The 15,810-nt window shown below is 35.5% G+C and overlaps 1 protein-coding gene across 1 annotated transcript; it reads right to left on the bottom strand.

Moving 5' to 3' along the window:
* Positions 1–4,579: 4,579 nt before the first annotated feature.
* LOC128628625 (fucolectin-like) lies at positions 4,580–15,054 on the bottom strand. The gene is made up of 8 exons (XM_017461509.3): positions 15,014–15,054; positions 14,770–14,809; positions 14,499–14,543; positions 12,845–13,127; positions 10,020–10,159; positions 9,832–9,920; positions 7,972–8,055; positions 4,580–6,238 (listed from the first exon to the last, which is right to left on the bottom strand). Exons 1-7 carry the CDS (start codon positions 15,032–15,034, stop codon positions 7,978–7,980), a joined length of 696 nt encoding a protein of 231 aa, XP_017316998.1. The 5' UTR covers positions 15,035–15,054; the 3' UTR covers positions 4,580–6,238; positions 7,972–7,977.
* Positions 15,055–15,810: the final 756 nt, after the last annotated feature.

Genomic DNA, 15,810 nt, shown 5'->3' with positions numbered 1-15,810 from the left:
TTCAGTTTCCAGTTCTAGTTCCTTTGTCCAATGGACCTGATATACTGATGGCTGGATATTCACAGATAACATCTATGAGGAAAAAATACTATTAGGTATATAAAATCTTCCATACATGTCATTGTGTAAGAGTGTAGCTACAAGGTATGTGTACCTAATAAACTTACAACTGAGTGAAGAACTTTGAATTTTGAAGAACTTTGTCCCTCACGGTAGGGTTCATGAGATCCTCACTGTTGTTAAACTTTAATCTGAGAAATGCCCTCTTAGTAACAGGCACTAAAAAAATAGCAGTGATGATATTTAGCAGCTGTTGTAAAACTTAATTTGACTAAGTTTATAAGTTTTCTGCAGTGTTGTCACATGACAAGATATAATCAAATATTTACATGTGTAGGGGTGTACTCACTTTTGTGAGATAATGTATATTTATATATATATTGCTGTTTTTTTTCTTTGATATATATATATATATATATATATATATATATATATATATATATATATATATATATATATATATATATAATCTACCATACATGTCTTTAACATGAAGAAATTTGAAGAACTTTGCATTAATACTACATGAATTCATCATGCTCACTTTACATAATTCAATCTTGTAAATAGAAACTTTGTGTAAATTAAGTTTAGCATAAGCAGTGAAATCGTGTTTTGATGAGAAATTTAATATTTCTTTGTAAACTATGCATCATAATTTTTCTCAAATCTAGCCTACCACATGTTCCATGTTTTTTTTTTAAACATTGTAATTCTAAAGCAGCATTTTTGAAGCATTTGTAATTAAATGGTAATTTCAAATGTGATTTCAATGATTGTCACACTATATAAAGTGCATGTTGGCCTTTTTAATGAATTTTTTAAGGAAAAATAGTACTTTGAATACATTTTGCATTAGGCTACTCAAAGCACCTGGAGTGCAGATCTTATTTGCTTCTGCAGTGTGTATTTGAAAAAGAACTAAGCTAATTCATGTGCCAGCTGCGCAATGCATAAAATCATGCAGATACAGGTAAGTATTTCAGTAAGCTTCAGTTAATATTCACATCAAACATCAGAATTTCAGTGATGATGGTATGAATGTTGGTGCCAGACGAGCTTGTTTGAGAATTTTAGAGGATGATCTGGGACTTTCACAGACAGCAAGCTCTTGAGTTTACACAGAATGGTGGAGAAAAACAAACACCTTGTTGATGAGAGAGATGGTTTGAGCTGACAGAAAGGCTATGGTAATGATAATTCTTTACAAGTGAGTGAGCAGAAAACCCTCTTGCAACATGCAACACATCAAACCAAATGAGGTGGATAAGCTACAACCGTATTAGGTTCCACTCCTGTCTCTGAGCCAAGAACAGGAATCTGAGGCTAGAGTGGGCGTGGACTCACTGGAACTGGATTTGATGAATCTTGATTTCTGTTGTGACATGTAGATGATAGGGTCAGACATTGGCATCAGCAGCATGAACCTGCCTTATGTCAACAGTCCAGGCTGCTGCTGGTGGTATAATGGTGTGTGGAATGTTTTCTTTCTATTATGCAATGCAGTCATGTCAACATGGACCAAAATCTGAAAGGAATGTTTCCAGCACCTTGTGGTGGAGTCCATGCCATAAGGACTTCAGGTTGTTCTAAGAGCAAATGGGATCCTACCCAGTATTAGTAAGGCGTTCTTATTAATGTGGTCAGTGAGTGTACAAACAGAAGCTAAAATCAGGCACTCAGACTAATTCAAAATACTACTATAGAATCCTGTGTGTGTGTGTGAGTGTGTGTGTTTGTTTCCCTCCTTCCTTCATTGACTACACCCACCTTGCCACAAGTGTTTCTCCTAAAAATGTTTGTAGTAGGACAAAAATAGAAAGAATGGCACAAACATTCTACCTAGAGTACGCCTACCATCAGAAGTCAGTGACTGGGTAAGAGTCCATTAGTCAGTGAAGAGCTAACAAATTCTGAGAATTTAATCAGTATATAGCCTACACTTTATATTCTTGCACAATGAAAAACATTCTGTGTTCCTCAAAATCTGCATACCTGATCTCTAAAAACATTTTTAAATATTCCTTTTGGCTTCACCCCAACCTTGGAATTGTAGGTTGCAGAGTATAAATGATTAAACTTTGGGTTGTTAAGATTCCTATTATTTTGTTTTGAAAATTCAGTTCCATATAGTAGACAAACATCTGCTTCTGTTTGAATCAAATCACCAAATATGAATTTTTTTTCTTTATGTGAGCCAGACTGAGACAGATTCTAAAAAGATTTTATACAAGTGTCAGTCTCTCCAAGCCACACTAGATAACCAAATCCCTTCCTTATAATTTCCACCATAACAGCAATCAAAAGCACTACAGCTGGAAATAACAACACAGAAAGATACTGAGCAATTGATATGATTATCACTCTTTAGCCCTTGTTTAGTTTGTCTATTTATACCCCTCTGTTTCTTTCTTTCTTTGTAAAAGTTTACATTGCATTTCTAGCATCCAAGCCTTGTTTTCTACAACCCAAATTCTAAAAAAATTGGGATGCTGTGTAAAATGTAAATAAAAACATAATACAATGATTTGCAAATCTCATAAACCCATATTTTATTCACAAAAGAAGACAGAAAACATCAAATGTTTAAACTGAGGAAATGTATCATTTTAAGGGAAAAATAAGGTAATTTTGAATATGATGGCAGCAACATGTCTAAAAAAGTTGGGATAGGACCATGTTTACCACTGTGTAGCATCCCCTCATCTTTTAACAACAGTCTGTATAAGTCTGGGAATTGAGCTGACCAGTTGCTGGAGTTTTGGGAGAGGAAGGTTGTCTCATTTGTGTCTGATACAGGATCCTAGCTGCTGAACAGTACTCGGTCTTCTTGTCGTATTTTTCATTTCATGATGCGCCAAATGTTTTCAATTAGTGAAAGGTCTGGACTGCAGGCATTAGTATATCATACATAAAATAATTATTTAAAATAGGACACCAATTTAATTAAGAAAACTTTTCAATCAAATACAGTTCATTTTGACCCACTTTATGCATTTGTGTAGGTATTTTGTTTCATGCATTCTAAGGTTAATATGTTGCTTTAAGTATGATAACCATGTTACAAGGACTTTGATATGATACACTTATATATTGCAGACAGTAGTTTCTAATAAACATACTGGTTATTTTTTTTTTTTAATTATTAAATACAGCTAATAGTAACTACTGACCTAGACGTATTAGCTGAATGTTAACCACACCCATCTCCCTCCTGTAATTTACAGTTGAAATTACTCGATCTGGCAACCCGACATTCAGGTCTCACCATCAGCACTTACTGTAAAACAGATGCTACAGAGGCGCAGCTACAGCTGCTGATCACTCCAACTATTCAACATTTCCCCTCTAGAGTGTATAAACACAACACACTCTTCAACCGCGTACAAATTTTCTTTCTCTCTCTCTCTCACACACACACTAAACTTTTCCTTGGTCTTTATTACATTGATACCAAAAGGTTTCTTTTTTTTAATGTAATTAAATTTATGTAATTTAGTTCCTTTTTATTTTGTGCCAGATCAACAAAATATCCCCCTATATGTTTATCCCTGAAAAGAAAGTGAAACAGAAAACACATGTGCACACTACTTGTATAATAGACTACAGTAAACCTGTATTAAATGACTCATTTATATTTAAGTATGTTTTTACATCACATTCCTGTCCAGTGAAGTAACTGACCAATGCTAACGATTATTTGACAATAATAATAATAATAATAATAATAATAATAATAATAATAATAACAATAATATCATATAAGGATGATTATTATGATTATTGTTACTATTATTGTTATTATTATTACTATTATTATTTCATAGTGCATGACATTTTGTATTTGTAGTGTAAAACATTTGCATTGGCTTACATATTGGTAGACATATGCTAATTTAAAAAAAATATAAGCTTCAGATACCGGTCACGCACAAGGCTGCTACCCACAGTGTTAAGCTAATGCAATGTGAAGTTCCCTTTGAAAGGGAACACAGTCACCCACTACTGATCTGAGAACGCATTGTGCTAAAAGTGTCACATTTTTATTTGATAGTTTTATTTATAATTAAAGAAACCAGAGTGAAAATTCATTATCCTGAGTATCCAGTTACACAAATAGAGAGGTGAGTTTAGATTTGGCTAAATAAGTCATACAATCTAGAAACAAACAAGTAGGACATAATCAGTGGTTGATTTCAGACACAATCATTCCTGATATTTGTAATAATTCAGTTGTTGAGTTGAGCACTGACAATCAAATTAAAAGAAGAAGCCAGTATTTAGTGGTTTGGGTTTTTACAGTGGTGTGATAAGAGGAAATCCTCAGAGAATGCTACAATGTCCTCCCAGGAATCCATGGCTGAAGTGTTTCAGAAACATTCTGGACACTCTGTGTAATGAGAATTTCTTTATTGAGTCTTAGTTACAGATTATTGAATATGTTGCATGTTAAATAAGATTCTGATACTAACAATGTGAAATGTTGATTTAAGGGAATGAACAAGGATGAGCCAAAAATCATGTAAAAGCATAAAAAAAGAACATTTATTAAATAGAAAATCCCATAATTGTCTCGCATAAGTAAACAAACAAACAAACAAATAAATAAATATATTAAAAGCCCATTAATAATTGGTAATGTGCTGTACTGAGAATCATCATTCTACAAACATTGGAAATTCTCAAGCAGGTAAGTGTTTAAGGGAAGGAACAAAGTTTAAAGTGAACACATTTATTCCAGTGAGTAAAACCTCATTCTTACATCTCAGCACTTTCTGTGTTTTAAACATGCTTCCAATTATACCAAATTTCATCAAGACTGTGATGGCTGATTGGTTGGGAGGTGACAAGGATTAGGACTATTGTATTCGTTCAATAAAGCTGATGATATATCTGCACTGAAAACTGTAAAGGTGTACAGATGAATGAGCAGTTCTTACAACCAGGATAATTTGAATGTTTTGTTTTCTATTATGTTAACCTAGAAATTACCTGAATATACTTTGAACCTGAATATACTCTATCTACTCAATAATATTTGTGAGGGAAACTTAACTACCATTACTCTACCAGAAAATCTAGCTATTGTTTTAAACTCAAACCAAGGTACAACTATGCTAAACCCAGAAATCAAGAGGCATGTTTAATACATCAATCACATAGTATATAGTAACAGGGTCCGTACAGATTCATAATGAAATTCCAGGATTTCCAACGACTTTTCAAGTACTGTGTATGGTTTGGTTTTCACGGACTATACAAGAGATGTCATTCAAATATATTTTTTATTTCTTCTTTTTAAATTCCAAAAAATATTATTAATAATAATAATAATAAAACACAGCCAATTTTAATATAGCTCCTTTTCCCAGCCATGGTGGACTAAATTTGTATTTCCCAGGCTCTACACTGCTAAAATCCTGATTTTATAAACGTGACGTCATCTGACCAAACCACCACACATAAGGTAAAGACAACGGGTGCACTGTGATTTTGTGTTATATTTCCATGTAAAATTATCTCTCAGAGAGAAATTTAGAAGCGAATGAATGTGCTGCTCCTCTCTGCCCTTCACTGAACAGAGTAGCCACAGAGAGAGGCGTGTCTCCGGGGGGAAAGCAGGACCTCACGCTGACCGGGCAGTACTGGCCATTCTCTTCTACGGAAAGTAGCTAAGGTTTGTCTAAAAAGTCGTTAGATATGACGCTAGGTGCTTTTTTGAAAACATTGGAGGAGGAGGGGCTGCAGCGGGGAGTCATATTTTGAGTAAAAGGATTGTAAGAGTGTTCTATAGAAAATAAACCCTTTAAAGTTATTCAGTGATTTCGTATTTTTTGATTTTTTATCATTCAAACACTTTTTAAGCACTGTTAGATAAAAAAGGGTTAGATTTTCAAGGGTTTCCAGTACTTAAATGACCAAATCCCAAATTCAAGCACTTCAAGCACCTTGTACGAACCCTGTAGTAGGCCTAATAACAATAATTTTTCATAGATACATTTTTTTTCATAGATACAACAAAAAATTCTAGTACTTCTAACTAATAAATGTATTGCATCAGCTAGCTAGTAGTTCCAAGTGCTACACCTACAACCTCACACATTTTGTTTTTTTTTTGTTGTTGTTGTTGATTTTGTTCTATCACCACTTCTTCTTGTTTAAGACATATTTCTGCCACCTGTAAATCAGAATGACATAATAGATCACACTGCTGTTGCACTCTGAAATCTGACAGGTCAGAAGGTGTGAAAGCTGCAATTCATATCTCAAGTTTATATTAATTTGCTCATTGTAATAAGTTATCCTTTCTATAATAGCAAATCATTCACAGAGATTTGTATTGCAAACGCTCCACATAATCAAAGTCTAATAATAAACAGATTTGTGTTGTAATTTAATAAAAACTTTTACTCTTTGATATGGTGAAGCTATCTTTAAGGAGCTGTTTATTTAATATTTATGGAAAGAGACTCGGGCCACAGATTTCTCCAGATTTTCTGAATTTTTTCATGATATTATGTGCTGTAGATGATGAGATATTCATAGCCTTCACAATTTTACATTGAGGAACATTATTCTGAAATTGTTCCACAAATTGTAGATGATGTTTTTCACAAATTGGTGTACAGAGGCCCATCTTTACTTCTGAGAGACTCTGCCTCTCTAAGATACTCTTTTTATACCCAATCATGTTACTGACCTGTTACCAGTTAACATAATTAGTTGCACAATGTTCCTCCAGCTGTTTCTTTTTAGTAACACTTACTGTTCCAGCCTTTTGTTGCCCCACCAAAAATTTTTTGAGATGTGTTATGCCCATCAAATTAAAAGTTACCTAATTTTTTTGCTTTAAATGGTACATCACCTCAGTTTAAACATGTGATATGTTTTCTATGTTCTATTGCAAATAATGTATGGGTTTATGAGATTTGCAAATCATTGCATTCTGCTATTATTTACATTTTTCACAACATCCCAACTTTTTTGGAATTGGGGTTGTAGTACTCCCTCCCATTACACAGGGAAGTGAGATGTTGCTGTTTACAAATGTCAACATATTTTTGATAATTATTGAGCATTACACCAAATATTAATTATTGAGGATTGTCACCAAATTTTTGAAGTTAGGCCAAACATCCTAGGACTAGTTGGCAAATGTTAGTTTAGCATTTTTTGCTATGTGCCATGTTTGGTCATACAAAGGCAGCAGAGCTAAGATCAGATAGTTGTTTATGAGGAACTGTAAGTCTGATCAAGCTGAAACTTGGTACGGTACATGTATGTGCTAATCTGTAATGGATTCTCATGATGACTTAATTACTGAAAAAAAAAACATGCCTGCCCTTGGCCAATCAGATATCAGCAGATAATTGAAAAGTTTCCCATTAAGCTATTGCCACAAAACTTGAATAGAAAGTTCAGGGAAGGACCTCCAGGTATCTGATGCAATCTTACTCAAATTGGCTACCTGGGGGTGCTGTTCATGTTCATAGGGGTCAGCTTTAAGTTCAAATAGGTGTTTCTCTTCGAATGAAAATTCCAGTTGAGCTGAATTTGGTGTGCGCTTTCTGCTAATCTGTAACTGAATTACTTCAAAAAATGTCTGCCTTCTGCCAGTCGGCTTTCAGCAGGTACGTTACACAACTAGCATTGAGCTATCTTCAGAAAATGTGATATATGTAAGTACGTTCAAGTATGGTCTCTTTATTGTTCTATGAATCTTGACAAGAACTGGCCATTGGGGGTGCTATATGGAGTGTTTGGACCCCACAGATTGCCGCTTATGGCTATATTAGTATTATAAGTAGGATTATAAGTAGAGGTAGTTGTATTTATTATTATTATTATTATTATTATTATTATTATTATTATTATTATTATTTTCGCTGTAGTAGTAGTGATATTTCCTACCGCTCTTTAAGTTTCAGTTTCCACCTCTGGTTCCTTTGTCCAACGGATCTGAAGCATTGATGGCTGGACATTGGCAGATATCATCTATGATGAAAAATTACTATATATATATATATATATATATATATATATATATATATATATATATATATATATATATATATATATATATATATATATATACACACACACACACGCACACACACACACACACACACACACACACACACACACACACACACATATATATATATATATATATATATATACACACACGCACACACATGCATACAGTGCATCCGGAAAGTATTCACAGCACTTCACTTTTCCCACATTTTGTTATGTTACAGTCTTATTCCAAAATAGATTAAATTCATTATTTTCCTCAAAATTCTACAAACAATACCCCATAATGACAACATGAAAGTAGTTTGTTTGAAATCTCTGCAAATTAATTAAAAATAAAAAACAAAAGAAGCACATGTACATAAGTATTCACAGCCTTTGCTCAATACTTTGTTGAAGCACCTTTGGCACCAATTACAGCCTCAAGTCTTTTTGAGAATGATGCTACAAGCTTGGCACACGTATTTTTGGACATTTTCTCCCGTTCTTCTTTGCAGGACCTCTCAAGCTCCATCAGGTTGGATGGGGCGCGGCGGTGCACAGCCATTTTCAGATCTCTCCAGAGATGTTCAATTGGGTTCAAGTCTGGGCTCTGGCTGGGCCACTCAAGGACATTCACAGAGTTGTCCTTTAGCCACTCCTTTGTTATCTTGGCTGAGTGCTTAGGGTCCTTGTCCTGTTGGAAGATGAACCTTCACCCCAGTCTGAGGTCCAGAGCGCTCTGGAGCAGGTTTTCATCAAGGCTGTCTCTGTACATTGCTGCAATCATCTTTCCCTCGATCCTGACTAGTCTCCCAGTTCCTGCCACTGAAAAACATCCCCACAGCACGATGCTGCCACCACCATGCTTCACTGTAGGGATGGTATTGGCCAGGTGATGAGTGATGCCTGGTTTCCTCCAAACATGACGCTTGCCATTCAGGCCAAACAGTTCAATCTTTGTCTTGGTCTGAGAGTCCTTCAGGTGCCTTTTGGCAAACTCCAGGTGGGCTGTTATGTGCCTTTTACTGAGGAGTGGCTTCCGTCTGACCACTCTACCATACAGGTCTGATTGATGGAGTTCTGCAGAGAAAGTTGTTCTTCTGGAAGGTTCTCCTCTCTCCACAGAGACACGCTGGAGCTCTGTCAGAGTGACCATCGGATTTTTGGTCACCTCCCTGACTAAGGCCATTCTCCCCCGATCGCTCCATTTGGCTGGGCGGCCAGCTCTCGGAAGAGTCCTGCTGGTTCCAGACTTCTTCCATTTACGGACGACGGAGGCCGCTGTGCTCATTGGGACCTTCAATGATGCAGAAATGTTTCTGTAACCTTCCCCAGACCTGTGCCTCGATACAATCCTGTCTCGGAGGTCTCCAGACAAGTCCTTGGACTTCATGGCTTGGTTTGTGCTCTGACATGCATTGTTAACTGTGGGACCTTATATAGACAGGTGTGTGCCTTTCCAAATCATGTCCAATCAACTGAATTTACCACAGGTGGACTCTAATCAAGCTGTGGAAACATCTCAGGGATGATGGAAACAGGATGCACCTGAGCTCAATTTTGAGTGTCATGGCAAAGGCTGTGAATACTTATGTACAGTAAATGTGCTTTTTTTGTTTTTTTATTTTTAATAAATTTGCAAAGATTTCAAACAAACTTCTTTCATGTTGTCATTATGGGGTATTGTTTGTAGAATTTTGATGTATGTATGTATGTATGTATGTATCTACCATACATGTCATAAACACAAACCTTTTGAAGAACTTTGTCCCTCACGGTAGGGTTCATGAGATCTTCACTGCTGTTAAACTTCAATCTCAGAAATGCCCTCTTACTATGCACTACAAAAAAATTAGCAGTGTTGATATTTAGCAGCTGTTGTAAAACTTAATTTGACTTTAAATTTATATGAAATTGTGAACTGGATATAAAAGTGTAACCTGGAACCCCATAGACTTCCACTTCACAGACCGTGAGATACTGGCTAACATTGGGAATGATGATGTTCACATAACGACCCCTCATCTTGCAGGTGTAATTTGCAGAGGCACCAGCAGGGATGCTAGAGATAACGACACATCTAGAGAGAGAGAGAGAGAGAGAGAGAGAGAGAGAGAGTGAGAGAAAAAAGTATTTGATCTCCTGCTGATTTTGTACGTTTGCCCACTGACAAAGAAATGATCAGTCTATAATTTTAATGGTAGATTTATTTGAACAGTGAGAGACAGAATAACAACAAGAAAATCCAGAAGAACGCATGTCAAAAATGTTATAAATTGATTTGCATTTTAAGGAGGGAAATAAGTATTTGACCCCTCTGCAAAACATGACTTAGTACTTGGTGGAAAAACCCTTGTTGGCAATCACAGAGGTCAGACGTTTCTTGTAGTTGGCCACCAGGTTTGCACACATCTCAGGAGGGATTTTGTCCCACTCCTCTTTGCAGATCTTCTCCAAGTCATTAAGGTTTCGAGGCTGACGTTTGGCAACTCGAACCTTCAGCTCCCTCCACAGATTTTGTATGGGATTAAGGTCTGGAGACTGGCTAGGCCACTCCAGGACCTTAATGTGCTTCTTCTTGAGCCACTCCTTTGTTGCCTTGGCCGTGTGTTTTGGGTCATTGTCATGCTGGAATACCCATCCACGACCCATTTTCAATGCCCTGGCTGAGGGAAGGAGGTTCTCACCCAAGATTTGACGGTACATGGCCCCGTCCATCGTCCCTTTGATGCAGTGAAGTTGTCCTGTCCCCTTAGCAGAAAAACACCCCCAAAGCATAGTGTTTCCACCTCCATGTTTGACGGTGGGGATGGTGTTCTTGGGGTCATAGGCAGCATTCCTCCTCCTCCAAACACAGCGAGTTGAGTTGATGCCAAAGATCTCCATTTTGGTCTGATCTGACCACAACACTTTCACCCAGTTGTCCTCTGAATCATTCAGATGTTCATTGGCAAACTTCAGCAGGCATGTATATGTGCTTTCTTGAGCAGGGGGACCTTGCGGGCGCTGCAGGATTTCAGTCTTTCACGGCGTAGTGTGTTACCAATTGTTTTCTTGGTGACTATGGTCCCAGCTATCTTGAGATCATTGACAAGATCCTCCCGTGTAGTTCTGGGCTGATTCCTCACTGTTCTCATGATCGTTGCAACTCCACCAGGTGAGATCTTGCATGGAGCCCCAGGCCGAGGGAGATTGACAGTTCTTTTGTGTTTCTTCCATTTGCGAATAATCGCACTAACTGTTGTCACCTTCTCACCAAGCTGCTTGGTACTGGTCTTGTAGCCCATTCCAGACTTGTGTAGGTCTACAATCTTGTCCCTGACATCCTTGGAGAGCTCTTTGGTCTTGGCCATGGTGGAGAGTTTCGAATCTGATTGATTGAGTGCTTCTGTGGACAGGTGTCTTTTATACAGGCAACAAGCTGAGATTAGGAGCACCCCCTTTAAGAGTGTGCTCCTAATCTCAGCTCCTTACCTGTATAAAAGACACCTGGGAGCCAGAAATCTTTCTGATTGAGAGGGGGTCAAATACTTATTTCCCTCATTAAAATGCAAATCAATTTATAACATTTTTGACATGCGTTTTTCTGGATTTTCTTGTTGTTATTCTGTCTCTCACTGTTCAAATAAATCTACCATTAAAATTATAGACTGGTCATTTCTTTGTCAGTGGGCAAATGTACAAAATCAGCAGGGGATCAAATACTTTTTTTCCCTCACTGTATGGAGATGAGGGGAAATGTTTTAAGTTAGTTTTACATATTAAATCCAAGGTTAATAATGTTTAATAAATCTGTCACCACCCTGAACGCCTGTGAGACAAGTTAGTTCCTGTTATCCCTTAGATTATAGCAGCTATAGACAGTCATTAACTTCGCACCCTCTATTGTTTCTCTCCCCTGAATTTAATAAGTAAAATACAGCTTTCTATTCTAAAAACTTTCCTATGAAAGGGAAAAAACTTTCTTAAATAAACCCTTCTGTGCTTCACACTGTGTCACTATTCCTTCTAAGGAATAGAAGGATTCACCATTGACTGGACGAAGATGAGAAAATTTATTATGTAGTTAATTTACTAGGTAGTTACTAAGTACACACACACACACACACACACACACACACACACACACACACAAACATTCACACAGAGAGAGAAAGGGAGAGAGAGTAAGAGAGACATATTGCAGTTTTCTACTACATTCCTAACTATTACAGAAATAATCTGTCCAAATCTGACCATTCAGATTTGAGAATTCAACAGTCCTGTGGTATAAAGCAGTAAAATTCAGTCCTTGTCAATTTACATGTCAGAATTAAACAATTTATACAATTTAAAATGTCCTTGCTAATCAGGTAAAGAACTGCAATAATATATTTTATGTACATTTTCTGTTTCAATTTAAATGTTTGAGTTATACTTCAGTAAAATAAAGTGTACAGTACTTTAAAATCAGCAATACTAATCTTATGAGTGACTATTTAAAAGACTAATTGATGTCATTAAAAATATATCACAATATATTTCTTAAACAGCTTTTTTTAAAAAGACTTTATATGCTTTATAATTATGTACATTACATTATGAACAGTTTTACTGGAATGTTGTAATGCCTTATTAAAGTTGTAAATACATACAAATATTTGTTACCAAACTGCAAAGCCTTATACACAGCAAGCTTTTTGAACTGTTAATAAAACTCTATAAATAACCTTTCACTCTTTTATGCTGATATTCTTTATATAAATGTGTTTTATTTAAATTTCACCTGGGGTTATTGTTGCCGTTGTTGACCAAGGAGTTGCCAATGTGAATCTCAGCACCATTTATCCGATCTGTATAGCCGTCCCCTCTGTTCATGACGATTACATACTTAATATCATACACCGCCAACAAATCCACCCTCCACCATGGGTTATAGTCACAATTTGTGTGTGTACATGAATAGGAATTTAAGATAGATGCTCTGTTCCCATCAATAGCAAAGGAAGCAGGGAAAGAGTTAAGGTATACAGAAGATTGTGTTGCTATTCCTCCTAAGGCCACATTGACTGGAGGGGAAAAGAAACATGTTTATTCATTAGTTTTCTTTATATATATATATATATATATATATATATATATATATATATATATATATATATATATATATATATAGTATTAGTTTATATATTTACACTACCGGTCAAATGTTTAGATAGACTCATTTTTTCCCACATTTTAGAATAATAATAAAGTCATCAAAACTCTCAAATAAAACAAATGGAACTATGGGAATTATGTTGTGATAAAAAAAATCCAACATGAATCAAAATAATTTAATATTTTAGCATCCTCAAAGTAGACACGCGTTTTGCCTAGAATTTTCAGAAATGTATTCTTGGCATTTTCTCAACCAATTTCATGAGGAATCCCCCTGAGATGTTTTTTTAAACAGGATTAAAGGAGTTCCTACCTATGTTGGACACTTATTGGCTGCTTTTCTGAATATTTCGCTCCGAGACATCCATTTGAAAGAATTATTTTTTGTGAATAAAATGTTTGATTTCTAATGAATGAAATTATGTTGACAGAATTATATTTTTGACTACACACCGATTTCAAACATTTAATCATACACCTTCAGATCAAAAGATTTTTAAGATCATGAGAAACATGTCAGTCAAGTGTCTACAAACTTTTGACTGGTAGTGACACACACACACAAACACACACAAACACACACAAACACACACACACACAGACACACACAGACACACACAGACACACACAGACACACACAGACACACACAGACACACACAGACACACACAGACACACACAGACACACACAGACACACACAGACACACACACACACAGTGGGGTACAAATATCTGAGAGCACTGGTGGAAAGTGTTTCTATTTTGCATTATTTTTAAATATATTTAATTCAGCAATTTTAATTATAAATTATATTATTGACCACAACTTCAGTGAAAAGTAGAATCTTTGAAATATGTACATGTATTTCTGAGTTTCTTAATATTTAATATATCCCATTTTGCTTTAATGACTGTGAACTCAAGCTGGCATGGACTCCACAAGTTTGTGCAATACCTTATAATCCATTTTAGATCACATCCATAGCAGTGTCGTATGAACACATACTTCAATAGAAGAGATTAGACATTTGTACAATGCAGGTAACATGGTCAATATCTCAAATGGATGTTACAATTAGGGACCTAGAAATAGTGCAGAATTGTCAATATTAAATATTCAAAATATTAAACATTTTCTTTCTTTGTTGTAAACATTTCAAAATTATAAAACCTGTTTATTTCCAAATTTTCAAGGTGGTCTCAGACATTTAGACTCCGTGTGTACATGTATGTATATGTGTGTATGTATTTATTTATTTCTGTATTTTAATATAGTTCTACCTTCCTGATGGGTCAGCATCCACTGCAATGAGAAAATGCATATCCCTGTGCAAAAACATGCCATCTAAAATTATACATTTGATTATGTGTCTGCTTGGGGAGAGACGTAATAGGAATAACTTTTGATAGGTATTCTCACAAAAATCTATAAAAGGTATTAAATCATTATTACTGTAATGCAACGAACACCAGATAGTGTTTTTTGGTTATTGGTTGTTTGTTCGTTTTAACTATAGTTGAAATCAGTTTGATCCTTCAAATGAGAATTTACCTAAAAATAGAAGCATGGGCCTCTGTGAATTCTCCATTTTCTGTTCAAATAGAAAGATAACAACATTAGATTTACAATAGCACTCACTGAAAAAAAGGAAAGTAGCCAACTGAGAAAGCAATTTGGCATTCACCACTTAAGAATCAGACTTTTACTGTGTACATCAATTTATATGAAGTGCATCATATAGCAAACATATAATGCATTAAGCCAAATAAAGCCCCCGTTTAGAGAGATTTCTTACCTTGCTCGACATGCTCGTCATCTTTTTGACCCTTTAAACTCTGAGCTGTCCACTTGGTGTATCGTATCACTAAATGAATATGTAGTTTATTTAAAAGTCAAATGCACTTTGTGCTTCACAAATGCAAATACGTTTGCCTCAAACGACAGTCTATAACAAAGTTTAAAAAAAAAAAAAAACATGAAGAAAAAAGTTAGCATTTAGGTTTTCTACATACAGAAATACATAATATAGGAATAGCTTTTATCCAGCATGATAATTGATTCATGAATCAGTTTATGTCTGATTCATAAAAACTGTTGTACAAATGTTTGGGCCAAAAGCGAAAATGTCAGGTTAAAACTGATGTGATGATCACCCAGCATTCCCTTTGGTCATGTGACGACACATTAATTGTTGTTTCTCCATTAAGAGATGAATATTGTTAAACTGACTTTCAGAGTTAAGAGGTTTTCATTTCTAGCTATGAGACACAGAATCATTAATGTGACAAAACATTAATAACATCTCCACTTGAACTGTTAAAGTGTGCAGATTCATTGTATTTTACAAGGAAACTGTTCTAAAGAAATTATATTAAACACCAGGATAATATTTGTTAATAATAACACATAAAATTCATGTGCTAATAATATTCATTAACATTGAATTGGCTTAATTCAAATGCATATAATGATTCCATGTGATTGAATTGAGTTACATTAACACAGTTTGTACATCCAACATGATTTGATATTACATTCTAAATGCCCTGAATAAAATCAAAATCTACACTCTCACCTGAGCTGACGATCAAA

This window comes from Ictalurus punctatus, chromosome 29 (genome assembly GCF_001660625.3).
Source record: "Ictalurus punctatus breed USDA103 chromosome 29, Coco_2.0, whole genome shotgun sequence".
Classification (NCBI taxonomy): Eukaryota; Metazoa; Chordata; class Actinopteri; order Siluriformes; family Ictaluridae; genus Ictalurus; species Ictalurus punctatus.
This window is presented reverse-complemented; position numbering and strand designations above follow the sequence as displayed.

Coding starts and splice junctions, on each gene's coding strand:
- LOC128628625 (XM_017461509.3), bottom strand. CDS start 15,034: ATGACGAGCATGTCGAGCAAG. Junction 10,160..12,844: donor AACGGCAACAATAACCCCAG/GTGAAATTTAAA, acceptor CTCTCTCTCTAG/ATGTGTCGTTATCTCTAGCA. Junction 9,921..10,019: donor GGAAGTCTATGGGGTTCCAG/GTTACACTTTTA, acceptor ATTTTTTTGTAG/TGCATAGTAAGAGGGCATTT.